Genomic DNA, 17,664 nt, shown 5'->3' on the forward strand with positions numbered 1-17,664 from the left:
GACTGTGTAAGCAAAAATGACTAATCCCTGGCTCCCTGACTCCCTACCAAGGACTTATAGTTTCCTCCTTTTTTTTTTGGTCTTTTTGAGACAGGGTCTCCCTGTAGCCCCAGCTGTCCTGGAACTCACTATGTAGACCAGGCTGGCCTTGAACTCACAGAGATCCGCCTGCCTCTGCCTCCTGAGTGTTAGGATTAAAGGCATGCGCCACCACGCCCGGCAGCTTCCTCCTTTTGAACACAAGATGGCACCTTCCCTAGCCAGATGAAAATGGTCCCAACTTGGGGGATTTATGTGTCTGAAACCTGTGTAGGTTTAGACTCTGAGAGTGTCAGTTCACAAAATCTGAGATGACAAAAAAATGTGGTCCACATGTACTAGCAGGCAGAAGTTCACATTAATGAGTGTGGATGTGTGTATGTGAGTGTGAGTGTTGGGGGTTGACTGGTATGTGGAGTGTGAGGAAGGGCAGGGAGTGGAGGTGTGGATGTATATTAGGGGACTTTAAGTGTGGAGTGTCTGAGGGAGTGTGAGGGAGCATGTGAGAGCAGGAATATGATGAGTGTGTATAGTTAATTACAAGGGAATGTATGGAGTCAGTGTGCATGAGTGTGAGTATGAGGAGAAGTGAGTGCAGAATGCATCAGGTACATGTACAAATCAGTGGGAGTGTGAGTGTGTTTATGAATGTGAGTGTGTGTAAGGAGAAATGCAGGGTGTGGTGGTATGAGAAGATGTGTGAGTGTGACTATGGGTGTGAGGTGTGTGTGATTGTGGATGGGCCTAAGTATGGGGTGTGAGGTGTGATGGTATTACAGGGTGTGTTACTGTGGGTGTGTGGGAGTGTGAGGTGTGAGGTGTGAGGCTCTATGAGTGTAACTGTGTGTGAGGGGTGTGTGACCGTGAGTGTGTAGGTATGGGAATGGGGGTGGTCAGCTTCCCACTGCTGCCGGCCTGCAGCTTCCTCCCTGAGAACCCCCTTTTCCAGCCCATCCTTGTCACATTTCTCAGTCTTGAGCTGCCAGCCTGAGCAGGCTAGGGTCCTAGCTGCTGTTACCTCCTCCCAGCCACCCACCTGCTTGTCTCTCCTGAGAGCAGGTGATGAACAGCTTTTACTGAGGAGGTATCTTCACCATCTCCCAGGTGTCCAGCAGTGACTCATGGCTTCCGAATTGGAAAGTTTCCTCCGAGATCTGCCAGGATTTTCTTGCCTATTGGTCCTTACTCCCCCCGCCCCAGCCAATACACCAAGATACCTCCATGTAGACAGCATTAGCCTGGGTGACCAGACTACAAGACTGGTCACCCAGCTGTGCCTGTGGTACTTGTGGGCCTCCTTCTCAGTGTAGAAGTAGCATCCTGACAGCATCAAGAGCTGGCAGCCTTCCTGACCTGCCTGGGAGTAATGTAGGCCCTGTGTAGCTTCTAGCTTGTCCCAGATGGGGCAAGGAAGAGCACTCAGGGACCCTGCTTCCCAGTCTCTATGGCCAAGGACCCAACAGTGGCCCCTGTACCTCCCTCACCCACGGGTCTGGTGGCTTCCTGATCGGCTGCTTTCTCCTTTGTTACCCCTTGGGGGAGATGGACAGCTTGGGGCACGAAGGTTCAGATTCTGGTTCCATCCCTTTCTGACTGTGGTTCTTGGTAAGCATCTAACCCTCTCTAAACTTCAGGTTGTATTAACTCTTTCTTGTGAGGTAACAGTGACTTAATTCAAGTGACATGCTTGGCAAATAGCAGTGGCTATTACTTTATGAGCTCTTCAGTCTCTGTGGCTCTGGTAGCTTCCAGTGACTGTTCTCTGTGACAGAGCCATGGCAGTGGCTGGCCAGCTGTTGGAAGGCAGTCAGATGGGAATCTGCAGCTTTGGCATCCCATCCCTTCCCTGGCAGGAAGCATTGGCACCTGTGGCTCTGGGGAAAGGAGAAGGTGCCGTCTCACCTGTCTAAGGCCAGGCTGCTGCAGGGGTCCATGTTGAATCCTCTCAATCCTATGGTCCTCTTCCGCATCCTCCTTGCCCAGTGTCCAAACCTGACTGAATGCAGCTAGGGAGCGCGTGCATCTTCTAAGGTGGGGAATCCGCCTCTTCTCCTTCTCCCCCCCCTTTTTTTTTTCCTTTACATGACACCTGTTGCTCACAGGTACAAATCAAACGAAGAGTATATATATGTGCGAGGCCGCGGCCGAGGGAAATATGTTTGTGAGGAATGTGGAATTCGCTGCAAGAAGCCCAGCATGCTGAAGAAACACATCCGCACCCACACTGACGTCCGGCCCTATGTGTGCAAGCACTGTCACTTTGCTTTTAAAACCAAAGGTAAGAGACAGTCAGCTGGGGCACACCCTGCCCACAGCAGGGAACCCCCTTGGGGGAAGCTCCCGCATAGAGCCCTATGCCTGGGGGCCTGGAGCACCCCCATATCCTGGGCTCCTACTCTACTCAGTGCCCATGGCAGAGAAGTGGCTCCAGTGAGACTGCTGCCCCAGTCAAATCCTGGACCCTGCACACAGCCCTCCCCTCTGCGTCTGCCTGTCATGCCCACACTCGGTGGTGACTGGCCTACACTTCTTGTTTTTCTATTATCTCATCACCCCTCCTTTGCATGTCTTCAGTGGAGCCGATTGCCTCCAGCATCCACACTTTTCACAGCCACTTTCCCATTCCACTCAGAGCCACTCAGCACACTTGCATGCTGCCCCTCTCCTACCCCTCCACACCACTCCCACCATTCTCTGACCCACCCGCTTCTCTGCAGCTCTGAGCACAGGACCCAGCTGCACACCCACCCTACCTCACCCTGAGACCCTATCACTCTTGCTCCCAGCCATGCACCACATAAGTTCAGAATAGGGTCTGGCAGTCCCCTTTGAGAGGGAGGACTGGCTGTTGAGGGCATGCATCCCAGAGAGCTATGACAGACGATGGCCTGGCCCAGACCCTGGCAGGATGAGTGAGGCCTGGGGTTCTTGGATGGGGCTCTTTCCCTACTCACTGGGATGGTGGGCCTTGCAGGGAGGCCTGGTGCTCAGCACCCTTGGTGAGTTTTGCCTCTTGTGCTTTGCAGATTCCTGGGACAGGGTTTGGACACAAGGTTCCTGCCTTCTCCTCTGAGTAAATTAGAGGTGGAGCCAACAGGGTTCAAGAGACAGAACTCCAGGGCAAACCTTGGCTTTCCACTTGTCTTTTCCACTGAAGGAAAAGAAGCCAGGCAGCATCTGTGGAGAGTGGAACGGAGCCCTCCAGCTCTCGTTGCCATCTGTTCTTGTGATTCTAGGTCAGGGGTCCTTTGTCACGTTCCCCAGCTCAGTGGCCTCCTTTCTGTATCTGTTCTCTGACCCTGCTAGCCGACCCCCTGCCCTCTACCTTTTCACCATCATCTTGAAGCTGAGTTCCTATTTTCCAACCAAAGTTTGGAGTTGGATGGAGGTACCCACCTGCCACTTCCTTTTCTTCGTTCTTCTCTCTTAGTGTCTCAGAAACAATGTCTCAAAGAGTGCTAAGAGGGCAGATAGACCAGAGCCCTAACAGAGCCGGAGCAGCCCAGCATAGCACGTGTAAGCCCTCTGCCCCACTCCCCACCACCCCACACACCCTCCAGTTCCACTTCCTCTGGGGTTTTGTGGAAGAGAGATGGACAGTCTTCAACTCTGAATGTGTAGAACCTGACCAGGCCAGAAGAGACAAAGAAGGCTCTTGTCCCAGCCCCAGAGGCCCTGTGCCCTGGTCTTCCTCCACTGAAGGAGGCAGTCTCTGAGTGGACACCAGAGCAGCCTCTCTCCCAATGTGTATATGAGGGATTGTGCTGCTTCGTCCTCAGCATGAAGAGCCCTAAGGGAACTTTCCACCTGCGCTGTGCACAGTGCACCTGTGCCCAGTCCCCAGATCCCCAGAGAAGCCCCCACTCAGTTCCTTTGCCTCACTCACTGTCAGATCTGAGCATTGCCTCGGCCATCAGGGATCCCCCACTGTCCAGGCAGTGCCTTCCTTGGAAACAACGCCCAGCCTGCCTGCAATACTTTCTTTGGGTCTCTCTGAGCCACCCCAGGTCTAGGGCTGGGGTGTCACAGTCTGAGGGCTGTGACTTTCAGAGAGCCAGGGATACAGAGGATCCCCTCAGGGAGGCTGGGCTTTGCTCTTGGCCAATGAGGAGCAAGCTGAACTCTTCCTCCACTGTGCCTCTGAGCCAGGAACAGTGAGAAGCAGATCTGAACTGTGGAATCTCGGAGTGATTGGTGGGTGACAGTATACGGGAACAGAAAGAGGTTCCCTCAAGTGTGAAAGGAGGACAAGAGGCTAGAGCAGCTGGCTTTCTCTGGGCCCATGTCTCTGAGGCCCTGTCAGCCCTTAGCTCTGAAAACATGGGCTCCCCCTCTGCACTCAGAATGTCTGCCTGCCCCCCAGCTCCCTCTTACTCTTAAGTTGTGGCTCAGGACAGGCCATGTGGGCACTGAGGCTGGGCCCAACACCTTGTCTTCACCACCTGGCTGTGCTCGTGCCAGGAGGCCCTTCCTGTCTGTCTGTGTCTGCCTGTCTGTGTCTTGTCTTTGTGTCACAAGCTGAGGTGGCATTCTGGTCTCTCAGAGCTCCCTGAGAAGCGTCTCGGTAGGTAGGGTAGGAGGTGGCAGGCTGGCCCTGTGAAGGGTCCCTTTTCTCTTCTCAGAGCCTTCCTAGAGGCCGATGGGTGTCTGGGCTTTGGACAGGCCCTTGCGTCGATTATCTAGGGAACAAAGATGGCAACTGTGGACAGGCCCACGTTGAGCCCAAGGTGACTGGCTGGTGCCCCTACTGGCATCGATTCCTCACCCAGACCATCTGCATTTCCATCCACTTTCTCATTCTCCACTCCCAGATGCCAGACTGGGTTTTTGGTGGGGACTGGGTTGACTGGAAGGAACTGTGGACTCTGCTGGGCAGGCCTCCTCCCTGCAGCCTTATAGAGTGGTCACAGAGAAGGGACAAGGCCTTCAGAGTAAGGGCTCCCTCCGTCTTCTTCTGAAAGTGCCTGAGGTCCCTACTGAAGGTGAGAACATCCTGTGCTCACCAGTCTCCTCCATATTCAGCAAGGTGCCTGGAAGAGTCAGAGCTGGGGATGTAGCTCAATGGTAGAGCACCTGCCTCTCAGGCACAAGGCTCTGGGCTCCATCCCCAGCAACATATTAAAATAAACAAAAGAGATCGTCATGGAAGATGGGGTCCGCCTGTCCCAGCCATACTCTGCTCCCATGTGCCTTGGCTTGAAATCCTCCCAACGTCCCTATGAGGTAGGTTTTACTTTACAGCTGTAGAAACTAAGGCCCAATAGGGTGAGATACTTTGAGAAGCTTGCTGAAAAGCAGTGCAGAGCCCAGAGTCCCCCACCCCTAAGCTATCCAGCTCAGAAGCCATCCAGTTCCATTCTTCTACTTCAAGACCAGCCAAGCCCCCCGGGTCCAGAGACCTGGATCTAGTCAGGGCTTAACCCCGGCCAGCTCTGTGGCTCTAGGCCAGTTGCTTCACTGTGCTGGGTAACAGGAGCCCTATAAGCGCAGTACCCAAGAGAGCTGGGAACCTTGCCCAATACTGGGCCAGCACCTAAGCCCAGAATTAGGTCAGAAACAGTGAGGATGAGCCTAGTGAGATTGAATGACATGGTCTGCAAGGCTCCTCCCACCACTTTGTTTCTAGGGTGCATTTCCCATGGGGCTATTACTCTCCATGTCTAGTGTGGTTGAATAGAAACCTAAACCTTTCAGGTAAAACGTGTGTGACAAATGACACCAGTGAAGCAATGTTTATGTCCTTTGTGACTGAAGGAACTCAGGGGAGGGACCCAGGTGCCAGAACCTCAGGAAGGTTGGCATTGCTGGTCTGCAGAGGAACCCAGCTGCCTTTTCTTACCTCCTGCCTGCTCTACCCAGATTTGGCCTGCTTATAACAGCATGCATGAAGGTTTACAAGACTGGATAAGGAGGTTTCTGTTCAGCTGCAGGAGGAAGCCACAAGCTGGGCAGGGCAGAGAAGGAGATGATAAGTGGCAGAGGAGGAAGAGGTATCAGCTCCTCTCCAATCCCTGCCACTCTATTTACCCACCCTAGGAAATCCCGCTTATGCTTCCTCAGGAGCCTCAGCAAAACCTGAAACTTCTAAGTGCTGACGACCCCTTGTTTCAGGCACGAGCTCTCCCGGTGTTCACCTACCTGTCCATCTCTCCTCCCATCATCCCTCTTTCCCACCCTCTCATCTTCCTATCTATTTCCCCACCCACTGATTTTTCTCACCCTCCCATTCTTCATTTGTCTGCCTACCCATCCCCTTTCCCTTTTACCATCCTGCCTGGCCTCCCATACATTCACATGTGTAGACATCCATCCTTCCACTTAACCAGCATCTTCTCTGTTCATGCCTTCCTCCATCCTCCCATCTGTTTACTGACCAATTTCTATTCATCCTTCTATGTATTTTCTTCATCTACTCGCCTGCCCTATCTGTATCATCTGCTTACTTACTCTGCTGGTGTCCCATCCATCCGTCACTCTGTTCCTATTCTTTCTCTCCATATTCCTCTATTCAGTTCTCCAGCCATCCATCCTCCAGTCACTCTGTATATTCATTCCAAGATCCTTCACCTTTTTAGTCTACTCTCCTCTATTCATCCATTCAAACTTAGTTATTAAAGGCCTGTGAGACAATGCACCTGACTCAGGGAACTTCTGATTTGTAATGTGATGAACCATGTGGAAATATAACAGTCCTCGGGGCACAATACAAAAGGACATCCTGTGACACCTGCCTGTGTTCTCTAGAGACAGAATGGGGAGCTAGGCCTCTCCCAAATGCTATTGTCCACAGAGCTGATCACCCTGTGGCCTGTGAAGTGTGCACACAATGGGGCATTTGAAGCTGTTGCTCCTGTTGCCCTGACCCCAAGGAGCTGCAGCCCCTCTTCTGAATCCCATAGGCCTAGACCTACAACTTGGGACAACTGCCAGCTCCCCTCAGGGCTTCATAAGCATGGTGCAGGGAAGAGCCTTGGACAACCCTTCCCCAAAGCACCCTGGGAGTGTCTGTACTGTACACTGGCCTGGAGAAGTCCCCAGGAAGGGGACTTATCTAAGGGCCAAACTTGGGTCCCAGCCTGTGGCTCCCACATCCCTGGACAGCAAACCTCCCTGCTCACACCTCTGTCCTCTCTCCAGTCCTGCAAGTAACTACCCTGGTTCTTTTGCCCAAACTGAAAGGTTCAGCCTTGTGGGTGGCCTAAAAGTGTCCTCAGCCAGGACTTCTCAGTCCTCACCTACTGTGTTAGTCAGTGGGAACCCCACGTCATCCCAGCACTAAAGACAGCCAATAATCTTATCTGAGTGTGTCACCAGGTCCTGGGCCTAAACTTGTGAAGTAAGAAAAATCTACTGTACTGTACGGCAGTCTTTTAATTTGTTTGTGTTTGAACCAGCATCTCATGTTCTCATCGTACCCTCCTCATTGCACCCCCTCCTCAGTCCAGCTCCTGTGCTCTATCTTCATCAGCAGCTCTGACTGCATGACCTGACCTGGGCACTGGGGCAAAGGATGCCCTGGACCCTACCCAGTGCCTGCTGGCAGCCCTGTGCTGCCTCCATTGAATCCCAGCCCTCCTTGCCCTCTCCGTGCCACCAAACCTGAGTCTATTCTCATTTCTTTCCAGGGAATCTGACTAAGCACATGAAGTCGAAAGCCCACAGCAAAAAGTGCCAAGAGACGGGGGTGCTGGAGGAGCTGGAAGCCGAAGAAGGTAGGGAGTCGCCGGCCTCCTCTCTCCCTGACCTCATCTCTGTTTCCCGGCTCTCCTCTGCTTTTCCCCTGGCCCTCCCCTCTGCCCCCTCTCTACTACTGTTCCTTTTCCCCTCCCCCTCACATATCCTCCCCCTCCAGTTTTCCCAACAATTGGGAAGCAAATGTTAAATTTTCAGAAGGTCCCCCCATGCCATACAGCTTAGCTACTGTGCAGTGTAGTGTAGCCTAGTGTATCAGTGGACTGCCAGCACCCCGTGGGTGCTCAGTGAATACTTGCTGAATGAATGAACGCATCATGAGTAACTACAGGCAACACCGAGTGCCCACTGTGTGTCAGGAACATTCTAAACACATGCCCTGAGTTGTCTTAGCAAAGCCTCAGCGATTCTGCTGGTACTGTGCAGGTAGAAGCTGCATACGCATCCTCTATGCCTGGGCTTAGCTTGTGGGCCTGTGGAGCTGACAGTGTCCCTGGGAAAGGCAAAGCCAGATCCCACAGCCCCTGTCACTTGCCATTCCTGTCCCACCACCACATCCTGGCCATAGTCCTCTAGCACCAGAGGCAAGCTAGAGGCAGTCTGATAGCAGATAGGGCAGGAGAGTAAGGAGGGAGGCCAGGCAGAGGGGGTCGTGGCAGGTGGATGGGCAGCTCCTCCAGCGATGACAGGCCTTAACTGCAGATTCCCTGACATCAGGATCAGAATTTAGTGTGATGGGGTGGGGGTGTTTTTGTTTTTCTGATTTGGGGGTACATTTGCAGTCTAGTGAGAGTTAAATCATGTTTCCTTTCATATCAAACAAATCAGTGTTAGAGAACTATGAACTGGAAACTGTGCCTCCCCAAACTACAATGCATGGCCCCCATGCTTGTCAAAAATACACATCAGACAGCTAGAAAGATGGCTGTGGTTAAGAGCACTAACTGCTCCTACAGAGGACCTGGATTTGGTTCCTATTACCCACATGGTGGCTAACAACCGTTGGTAACTCCAGTTCTAGGGAATTCAACACCCCCTTCTAACCTCTGCAGGTATTGCACACATGGATGTACTTACAAACATTAAGGCAAAACACTCAAATGCATAAAATATTTTTTTTTTAATTTTAAAAAAATTTTAAAGAATGCACATCAGGCAGTTTTAGGCCTTGTCTCATTGAGGTTCATTAACAAGCAATAAAAACTTGTTTTGTCCCATTTCAATCAGAGAAAAGTAAATCCATGAAAGTCAGGGCCAACTTGGCTGTCCTGTATCCTCCAGTGAGAGGAGTGTGGTGCGAATATCCTTTAACCATCTCTGACACACCTCTGGCTGTGTACAGGGAACTCCAGCAGGGATGCAGGGATGCAGTGGTCCAGGCCATGGACACACGGACACAGACCAGGGGAGTTCAGTGCAGATGAGAAGTGGTCGGATTCAGAGGTAGAGCCCCGGGATAGAAAGAGAAAGGGGTATGGGGGCAGGGATGATTCTGAGGTTGGTGGCCTAACAGACTAAAAGGATGAAATTGTCACTTCCCACACACAGACAGATTCAGGGAGGGACATCAGGCGCTAGGCAGTGAGGTAGGACAGCTTGGAGGGCACCAAGCCAGGGGTATAGCTCCCTTGCAGAGGCAAGGTTGTGCACCACTGCCACTGTGTGGCAAGTTTCAGAAACTGCACCCAGCCAAGGGCTTGCCTTGAGTGCCATCCTTGATCCCAGGGCCCACGATGGCACCAGCTTGCAGATAGGGCTTGTTGAGCACTGATTTCAGCAGTGGCAGGGAAGCTCCATATGGGGCATCAGGCAAGGGCATCCTTTAGAGCCCTGCAGGAGTCTGGATGTGGAGTGTGCCAGGAGCCTGGCATAGTGTGCCCTGGGGAGGACTTCCATTATTCATGCACTAGATGTCCAGAACAGAGCATTGTACCCCTGGGTTTCAACTGCCTCCCTAGAAAAGAAAGTCTTTGGGGACCATCTTGATGGATATCAGGAGATGCTGGTCCTGAACTTCCTCCCCTAGTAACATCACCCCTCCAGCCTTCATCTACAAAATGCTCACAGTGCTGCCCTTCCTCTGAGATGGGGAAGAGCAGCTGGAAACAAAGACAGCTACGGCTTCCTCCTCCCTCACTGTGAAGACACTGCACACAAAAAGAAGTAAGTTAGCCAGCATCGCCCATGCTGGAGCAAGGATTCAAGTCCAGACCACATTCTGCTTCTCAAAGCATAGAATCATTTTTGAACTGTCAGTGTAAGAAGACAAAGGCTATGAGACTTAGTCTTGGCTAGATGATCTTGGGCATGCCATGGCCTTCTCTGTGCCTGGGTGCCACTGTATGAGTGAGGAGCAGGCCTGAGTGAACTCCTAGGGCTGCAGTGGGCTCCTTCCAAACTCCTAGACCAAGGGACTAAATACCTGGTGCCAACTGCAAGGCTTTGCCTCTTGTCCCCACCTTTCTTCCTCCCATTCCCATCCCCCGTTCCCTTTAGGACCTTCATCCTTCTGCTCCCAGCTGCCAGAAACTCTGCTGTTGGTCTCATGACCCTCCCTTTACTGCCCACCCCTGCTTCTACCCCCAGAGATTTTGGTTTCCATCCTACTGAGTGTGCATGTCACCTCCTTTGGTACCTTACTGCTGTCCACTGAGGTATTTGGCCACACTGATGCTGATCTTTCTTGGCGTGGTAGAGAGCTAAAGCCAGTGCCCCAGAGTTCTGGGTCTGCTGTGGTAATCAGCTGTCCTGGTTAGGAGAAGATGCAGTTCTGGTGTGTGTGAGCGATAGGGCTAGTGGATGGCTCAGCCCACCTGTCACCAGCCTATACTTTGCATGTCACAGCAGTCTAGTGATGGACCAGTAGAACCCAAACCTTCGGCGTAATCTGCAGAATGCAGAAGGCTTTCCATTTCAAAGATGTCTCAGTTTAGACTGTTAGCAAGGGCACGGCTTCAACCCAGCTGGTCGAAGCCTCTCCCCCATGAGAAGTCGGACCAGGAAGCTGGCATTCAGAGCCACTGCTCCTCAGGGCAGAAATGACAGGGGTGGGCCCTACCCTGCAGCCTAAGACCAGCCTAGCCTAGCCACCTACAGAGGCCAGACTCTGCCACCTGCCAAAAGCTCTGTTGGCCAGCAGCAGCCCGGTCATGTTGGCATCTGCTGTGCATTTAAACTGACTGTGACTGTCTGCTGCGCTAGCCAGCACACCCTGTCTCACAATGATAGATGTTATCATTAATGGACTCATAGTGGCTATAATTACTTGGGCCCTTGCTGTGTGCCAGGAATATATTTTTTCCTCCTAGAAAAACCCATGCAGTGAGACATTCATTTGACAAAAGGAGAGACTGAGGCACAGCATTGTGACTGGCCCACAGTGGAGCCAGTGCTAGGAATATGAAAGCAGGCTGTCTCGTTTGCTCTGGTATGGTGCCAGACCTGCTACTTCCTTACTTGGGCAAGTTACTTAACCACCTTTACCTCAGTTTCCTTATCCACAGTGTGAAAGTAAGTACAGAATCACCTTCATGGGATTCTTTCAGAACTACATGAATTAACATACCTAAAGCCCTTAGAACTGAACGTGCACATTGTAGGTGTGAGGTCACTGTCATTTGCTATTATTTACAGAGTGTTCTCCTATCTGTTATGGCACTTGGTCAGCTACCATGGCTATGGCATTATGCCTAGTTAGCAGATGGGGAAACTGGGCTTAACCAGAAGTAGCTGTGACCTTGAATCTCCTGCATTCTCTACTCAGGAACCAGTGACAACCTGTTCCAGGACTCAGAGGGGCGAGAGGGCTCTGAGGCTCTGGAAGAGCACCAGTTTTCAGACCTGGAGGATTCTGGCTCAGACTCGGACCTGGATGAAGATGAGGAAGAGGATGAGGAGGAGAGCCAGGATGAGCTGTCCAGACCATCATTGGAAGCAGCTCTGCTCAGCCTGCCAGCCAACCGGCAGGAGGACTCCTCACCTATTCAGGGCCCTCAGCCCCCAGATGCCACCTCTGACGACAAGGCCCCACGAGGCAGCTTGATCTCAGAAGCCAAGCATTTGACAGCAGGCAGCTGTTCCACATCCAGCCAAGACACCCCAGGCCTTCCCTGGCTGGGACTGACCCCACTGAGCCCTGTGGAGAAGGACACAAGCTCAGCCCTAAGTTCCGAGGCCGTGTCCCCTAGAAGATCATGGTCCCCAAGCAAAGAAGCAGGCAGCCTCCCCTCACTCACCCACAAACACTTACTCACCAAAAATGATTCGTCTCCCCAGCGATATTCACTGGCCCCAGAAGCTCAGGCCTCAGTCATGAGCATGCCTGGCCCCCAAATAGGCCCAGAAAGGGACATGGGCCCTCTTCCATGTGCATCCCCAAGGCTGGAGCTCTCACCTCTCACTCCCAGCCCCCTAGGAAGAGAAGTGCCCTCTCAAGCACATCTGCCTCCTGGACTCAAGGGTGCCACAGACACAGGCACTCCTGGATACCCATCCACCAGGAGATGGTCTCCGGGTCAGGCTGAGTCACCGCCACAGTCAGCGCTGCTGGGGAAATGGGCCCTGGCTGGGCCCAGCAGCCCCTCAGCGGGCAAGTGTGGCCCAGGCTTGGGGTTGGCTCCACGGGCTCTCCTGCAGCCCATGCCTCTACCTCACACACTTCTCAGCAGAAGCCCTGAGACCTGCACCTTGGCGTGGGTGAGTTTCCCATCACAGCCTTCCTGGAGACTGGAGGCTGCCCCATTCATACCTTCTGCACTTTGCACTGAGAGCCAACTCAGCATTCCTGGATGCTTAGCAAACTTCTTGGGTTCTTACTGTACCAGGCACTGTGCCTGCTGGTTTACTGCACTGCAGCGTACCCTCAGAAACTGCATACATGGGCTCTGGAGCTCATGGACTCTTTCCATCCCTAGTGAGCAGTGCAGCTTTGATGTGGGTGTCAATCTTGATTAATTCTTCATCCACCCTTCCCTGTCCACTTGTGTCCTTGGAGCAGATGGTATACCACTATCCCAACTCCCTCAAGGACATCACAATCCACACCATCCCTACAAAATCGTGAGCATGGTCACCAAGGCCAGCATTGCTTGAACCACTGTGCCCCAGTATCCCACCATCACCACCCACCACCCTATTTGGTGGCATCACATCATCTGCATTGTCCCTACCCTGGTGCCTTGCAGTGTCTGCACCACCACCACCCCCTCACCGTAGTTGCCACCATCTACTGCTGACACTACTTCTGTTGACACTTCTGTCACCCTGTCGCCATGACCCCATAGCTTCCCTTCTGGAGGCACAATGATAGAAGCATCTTTCTTGTTCATCCTGGGATCACATTCAAATTCTGTAGTGGAAGGGTCAAGAGGCTGGGGTGGGAATGCGTACAGGATCAAGTTGGACCATTTTAGGTACAGGAAAGGCAGCAGAGCCAAGGGAGGCCAGAGCGACAACAGGGCCCCCATACCTGGGAGCTCTTCCTGCAGATATAGGGTGGGCATGTGCTCATAGGTAGCTCAATGGGCAGCTCCCCAAGCAGACAGGTAGGCAGCCTGATTCTCATCCCACTTACCAGCCTTACTCTGTGACCTCAGGTCTGCCTGCCCTCTACAACTCTAGACCTCGGTTCTCCATGTGCCCAGCGTGTAACTCTCACCTTCCCCTGTCTTGTTTTCTGACACCAGCAGAAGACTGAATCCCGAAGTCCATCCTGCTCAGCGGGCCCTGCTCCTCTTCTCTCCTCCCGATCCTTCTCTGCCCCTCATGACTTCCATGGCCACCTTCCAACCCGAAGTGAGGAGAACCTCTTCAGCCACCTGCCTCTGCACTCCCAGCACTTAAGCCGTGCCCCCTGTCCCCTCATCCCCATTGGTGGGATTCAGATGGTGCAGGCCCGGCCAGCTGCCCACCCCACCCTGCTGCCAGGACCCTGTGCCACATGGGTTAGTGGCTTCTCAGGGGGTGGTAGTGACCTGACAGGGGCCCGGGAGGCCCAGGAACGAAGCTGCTGGAGTCCCACTGAGAGCTCATCAGCATCTGTGTCCCCAGTGGCCAAGGTCTCCAAGTTCACACTCTCCTCAGAGCTAGAGGAGGACAGGACTGGCAGAGGCCCTGGAAGACCTCCTGATTGGGAGCCCCAGAGGGCCGAGGCCCCTGCAGAACCCACAGCCACACACAGCCCCTACACCCCACGGCTGTCCCGGGGCCACCAGGTGACACCATCCTGGAGCCCATGCTTGGAATCACCACACACGCTGGCCAACCGCAAGGCCTCAACTTCCCCACCCCTGGACCGCAGCAGCTCCGTGGACTGCCTGGCAGAGGCCTCCACTTGCTTCCCAGCCCGAAGGAGGAACCTCTCTGGTGAACCCAGGACCCAGCAGGGCTCCCCTGAGCCCTCAGGTAGTGGGGAGCCCAGGACACCTCTAGCCCTGCCCAAGGACAGTGATCCCCCAAGCACTTAGCCTCTCCAGCCACTTCAGCATCTGGTTTCCAGTGTTCAGAAACAGACATTTCCAGCCGACTTCTTGGAGTCTTCTTGCTCCCACAGGCACCCTCTCCCATCTGTCCATCTGTCCACACAGCTTCTGCTCAGCCATCAGTTATACTGTCCCCACGTATGCAGTTACCTGTGCCTTTTTCTAGACCTTTTGTTGCTTGAAAAAAAAACCAACAACAACAACACAAATCACACACATCCATAAAATCAACAACAACAAAAACAGACCCAGAAGGAGCTTGAGGCTGTGACTAGTTTGTGCTTTGGTGTTACGATGCTGTAGGAGGGGCCTCCTCGCCTCCACCACCACACTCCACACTGGGCAGCAGTCCCTACCCAAGGCTCATGAGAGGCAACATTGGCTGAGGGAAAAGGTATGTGCTGAGAGAAAAGAAAAAAAAAAACTTTTTAAAAAACATATAATTAAGCTCAAAGGCAAGCAGTCCTATGAACAGGTGTTTAAGGTTCCTATTTATAACTGCTGTGCCCACTCCAGTTAGTGGCCACTCCTCTGTGCCAGTAGAAGACCAGTGCTCTGAGGCAGAGAACACAAACAGGCAGGAAGTCTGCCTCCCTACTCCAAGAACATCCTCTTTTTTAAATTTTATTTTTTTAAAAGCTTCTTTTGCAAGACTCTCAGCACAGCAGGAGCAGGTAGGAGCCTGGATAGTGTGAACTGTAGGGCTCACCTCCCTCCTGCACCCCACCTGCCCCCAAGCTGGTAAAGGAACCCTAACTGTTTGCTTTGCCCAACATTCCTATAGGCCTCTGCCTCCTGGCCCTGGCCACAGGCTGCCTCCTTTGTGCTCAGAAATATCTACAGGGTGAAGGGGCCAAGCCAAGACTAGGGACTGTCCCTGAGTCTGGGGTTTGGAGTCTGTTTTACCTCAGTCCCTGGGGAATGTGGTACCCCATTTCCTTCATGGCTGGACTGCATATATGTATATATACACATATGTATATGTATACACACATAAAAGTCTAGAAAGAAAAGATGATGTTTGGTACTTTCCAGACTTCTCAGATTTTCTTCTCTTGACTTAAAGAATTATGAATTGTCCCCAAACATTGAATTTTTCCCTAGTTCCCTTTGTAAAAACTTGATTTATTTTTTTAAAGTAATCTGACCAAAATATTTGAATCCCAAGTTGAAATCTGAAACTTGAGCTGTAGCATGCTTACCCCAAACAAAGACACGTAAAGCAAGCACGCCTCGGCACTAAGTGCTCCCTGGCACAGACGCTATGGTTACTGTTTCTACAAGGGAGTGTGGTATATGCCCCCCATAGAACCTTCCAGAAATGATTTTCTTCACCTTCTCTGAGGAGGATAGAGAATAAGGACCATGGTCACACCCCACATACACTGGGTGCTGATTGCCACCTTACAGAAAGCAAAGGCCTATCTGGTTGGTCTCTGAACTTCAGCCAGGCCATGTGGCTGAAGGCTCATGGGAGGGCTGTGCTGACAAGGCTGTTTAACAGGGAAGATGGAGACTTGGCTGTTAATTCCCATGCTGGGCCACCCCTCTCCCTCCCTTTACCTCATGCCCTTATGTGGCCCTTGTGGATGGACAAGCCAGACACAGACCCAGTGCCTAGCCTAATCACCTGTTCATTCTCTTTGCCTGACCTCAGTGCTTAAAAATAAAGAGTAAGGTAGAGCCTCGCTGGGGTCCACTGTGCTGCAGGGTGCTTGGGGTATTGGGCTAGCCAGGAGTTGCCAGATGGTTGACGCAGTCTGTCTCCTGCCCCCCTGGGAGAAGCTTTCAAGCTGGAACACTGAAAGACAGTGGGCAGAAGCCTGGCCAAAGGTTGCAGCTCTCTTCCCTGCCACTGTACAGCCCTAACCCACAGGCCCCACAGATTGGAGACACCCAGAGCTGAGGCCTGGGATCTGGAAAAAGAGCACAGTCTCAGCCAGGCATGAATCCTTCCTGGGCAAGATCTCTCAGCCACAGATTGTGGGACTAGCCCCTGACCTTGGGTTATCTACCCCCTCCTCACCACTCTATACCCAAACTGTCCTGGAAATCACCCCCTCTGACTCCACTACCCATGAAGGGCCCCTTTCCTCGGCAGGCTAGTGGCAGACAGTGTGACCAGGGGAGAGTCCCCAGTTACTGGCTCAGCACACTTGGGAAAAAGGGGTATAGCAAGGGTCAGGAGTCGCTGAGACCTACTTCTAGGTGACAGGGATAGAATACACAAATAGAATCTGATCAGAGGACAACTGTCCCACACAGGTGCCCAGATGGCTACAGTGGATCACCAGACACAGCTCTAACCCGCTCTGCCACACTCTCTCCCCTCCCCGAACACAAGGCCCCAGCCTACACCCACACCTTCCCGGCCTGGAAAACATCTCACTCCACACATGCTGTTTGGGATACTGGCCCATAGCCAGTCACTTCTGAGTTAACAGTCTGCCTGTGACACTATTGTCAGAGATTATGGTCTAGTACAAACCTGTGTGGGGCTCTACTGGCATGCACCAGAACCAGCTGGCCATTCCTTGACACAGGAATGACAGTAGGGAACGTCTCAAGTCAAACCCTGCCCCTGCCCAGGGTGTGGGGTTCCAAGTCACCTGTCCCTCAGGCCTGACCCACTGATGCCCTTCCCTGGGAACCTCACAGTCATTCTGGGTACCACTGAAAGTAGGCCTACTCCATCCCATTAACCTATCATAGACTGCACTCTGATCCCAGCCACCAAGACCCTTCCCAGTCCCAACAGCAGCGAGCTGCCTGTTCTTCCAGACACAAACTGTCTCTGCCTGCCTCAGTGGGGATACCTCGGAGCGAACTGGCTCCCAGCTTCTAGACATCGCTCCTTTCCCACCTGACCCAGTGAAATGGGAAGTAATATGTCCGAGCCGGAACCCCTTCTAGTCCCTGCTCCAGTCGAATCTCTCTTCCACCAGAAGTCCTAGCTGAGCCTCCATCCTCAGAGACTGATCTGCAACTGCCGTGTTCAGGAAAGTTCCCAAAGTCTGTGCCGCCAAATCTGCTTCTGTGCTGTGCTTCCTGTCTGCTTCGCATTAGCAAACCGCTTGTGCACTGCTGGTCACTTCACCCAACGTAGTGGTCAAGAAGAAAGGAAATGGGAAAAAGAAATCATGTAGGCAAATGTAAGATACTTGCTCTCTGTAAGATAAATATTTGCCTTTTGTTTTTCTAAAAGGTGTATGCATTCTGTAGGTGAAATTGTCTGTAGAGAGTTTCTACGTTCTTATATGGCAATACATTCCAAAAATCGTACTGTAGATATGTACAGCAGCCGCACTGGAAAGGGGTAGTGTTGCCTGTGATTTTATTTAAACTCCAGTTTTTACACTTGCATCTTGCAGTTGTTGGTATGGTATATATCAGTGCAAAAGAAAAAAAAAAACTCAAACAAACAAAAAAGAAGTCCACGCAGGTCTAAAGCACA

At 52.4% G+C, this 17,664-nt stretch overlaps 1 protein-coding gene across 6 annotated transcripts in view; it reads left to right on the top strand.

Moving 5' to 3' along the window:
- Positions 1-16,119, top strand: part of Hivep3 (human immunodeficiency virus type I enhancer binding protein 3) — a 472,744-nt gene extending 456,625 nt beyond the window's left edge. For 5 of the 6 annotated variants that reach the window (XM_029564634.1, XM_029564635.1, XM_008835418.2 and 2 more), the window contains 4 exons: positions 2,142-2,317; positions 7,665-7,751; positions 11,495-12,426; positions 13,416-16,119. In XM_029564634.1, the coding sequence (XP_029420494.1) occupies positions 2,142-2,317; positions 7,665-7,751; positions 11,495-12,426; positions 13,416-14,195 (1,975 nt within the window). In that variant the 3' untranslated portion in view covers positions 14,196-16,119. The remainder of the gene's footprint in view (positions 1-2,141; positions 2,318-7,664; positions 7,752-11,494; positions 12,427-13,415) is intronic. The other variant, XM_017798748.2, reaches the window with a different exon arrangement.
- The last annotated feature ends 1,545 nt before the right edge of the window (positions 16,120-17,664 follow it).

The sequence above is a fragment of the Nannospalax galili genome, unplaced genomic scaffold (assembly GCF_000622305.1).
Source record: "Nannospalax galili isolate Female #2095 unplaced genomic scaffold, S.galili_v1.0 scaffold577, whole genome shotgun sequence".
In the NCBI taxonomy this organism is placed as follows: Eukaryota; Metazoa; Chordata; class Mammalia; order Rodentia; family Spalacidae; genus Nannospalax; species Nannospalax galili.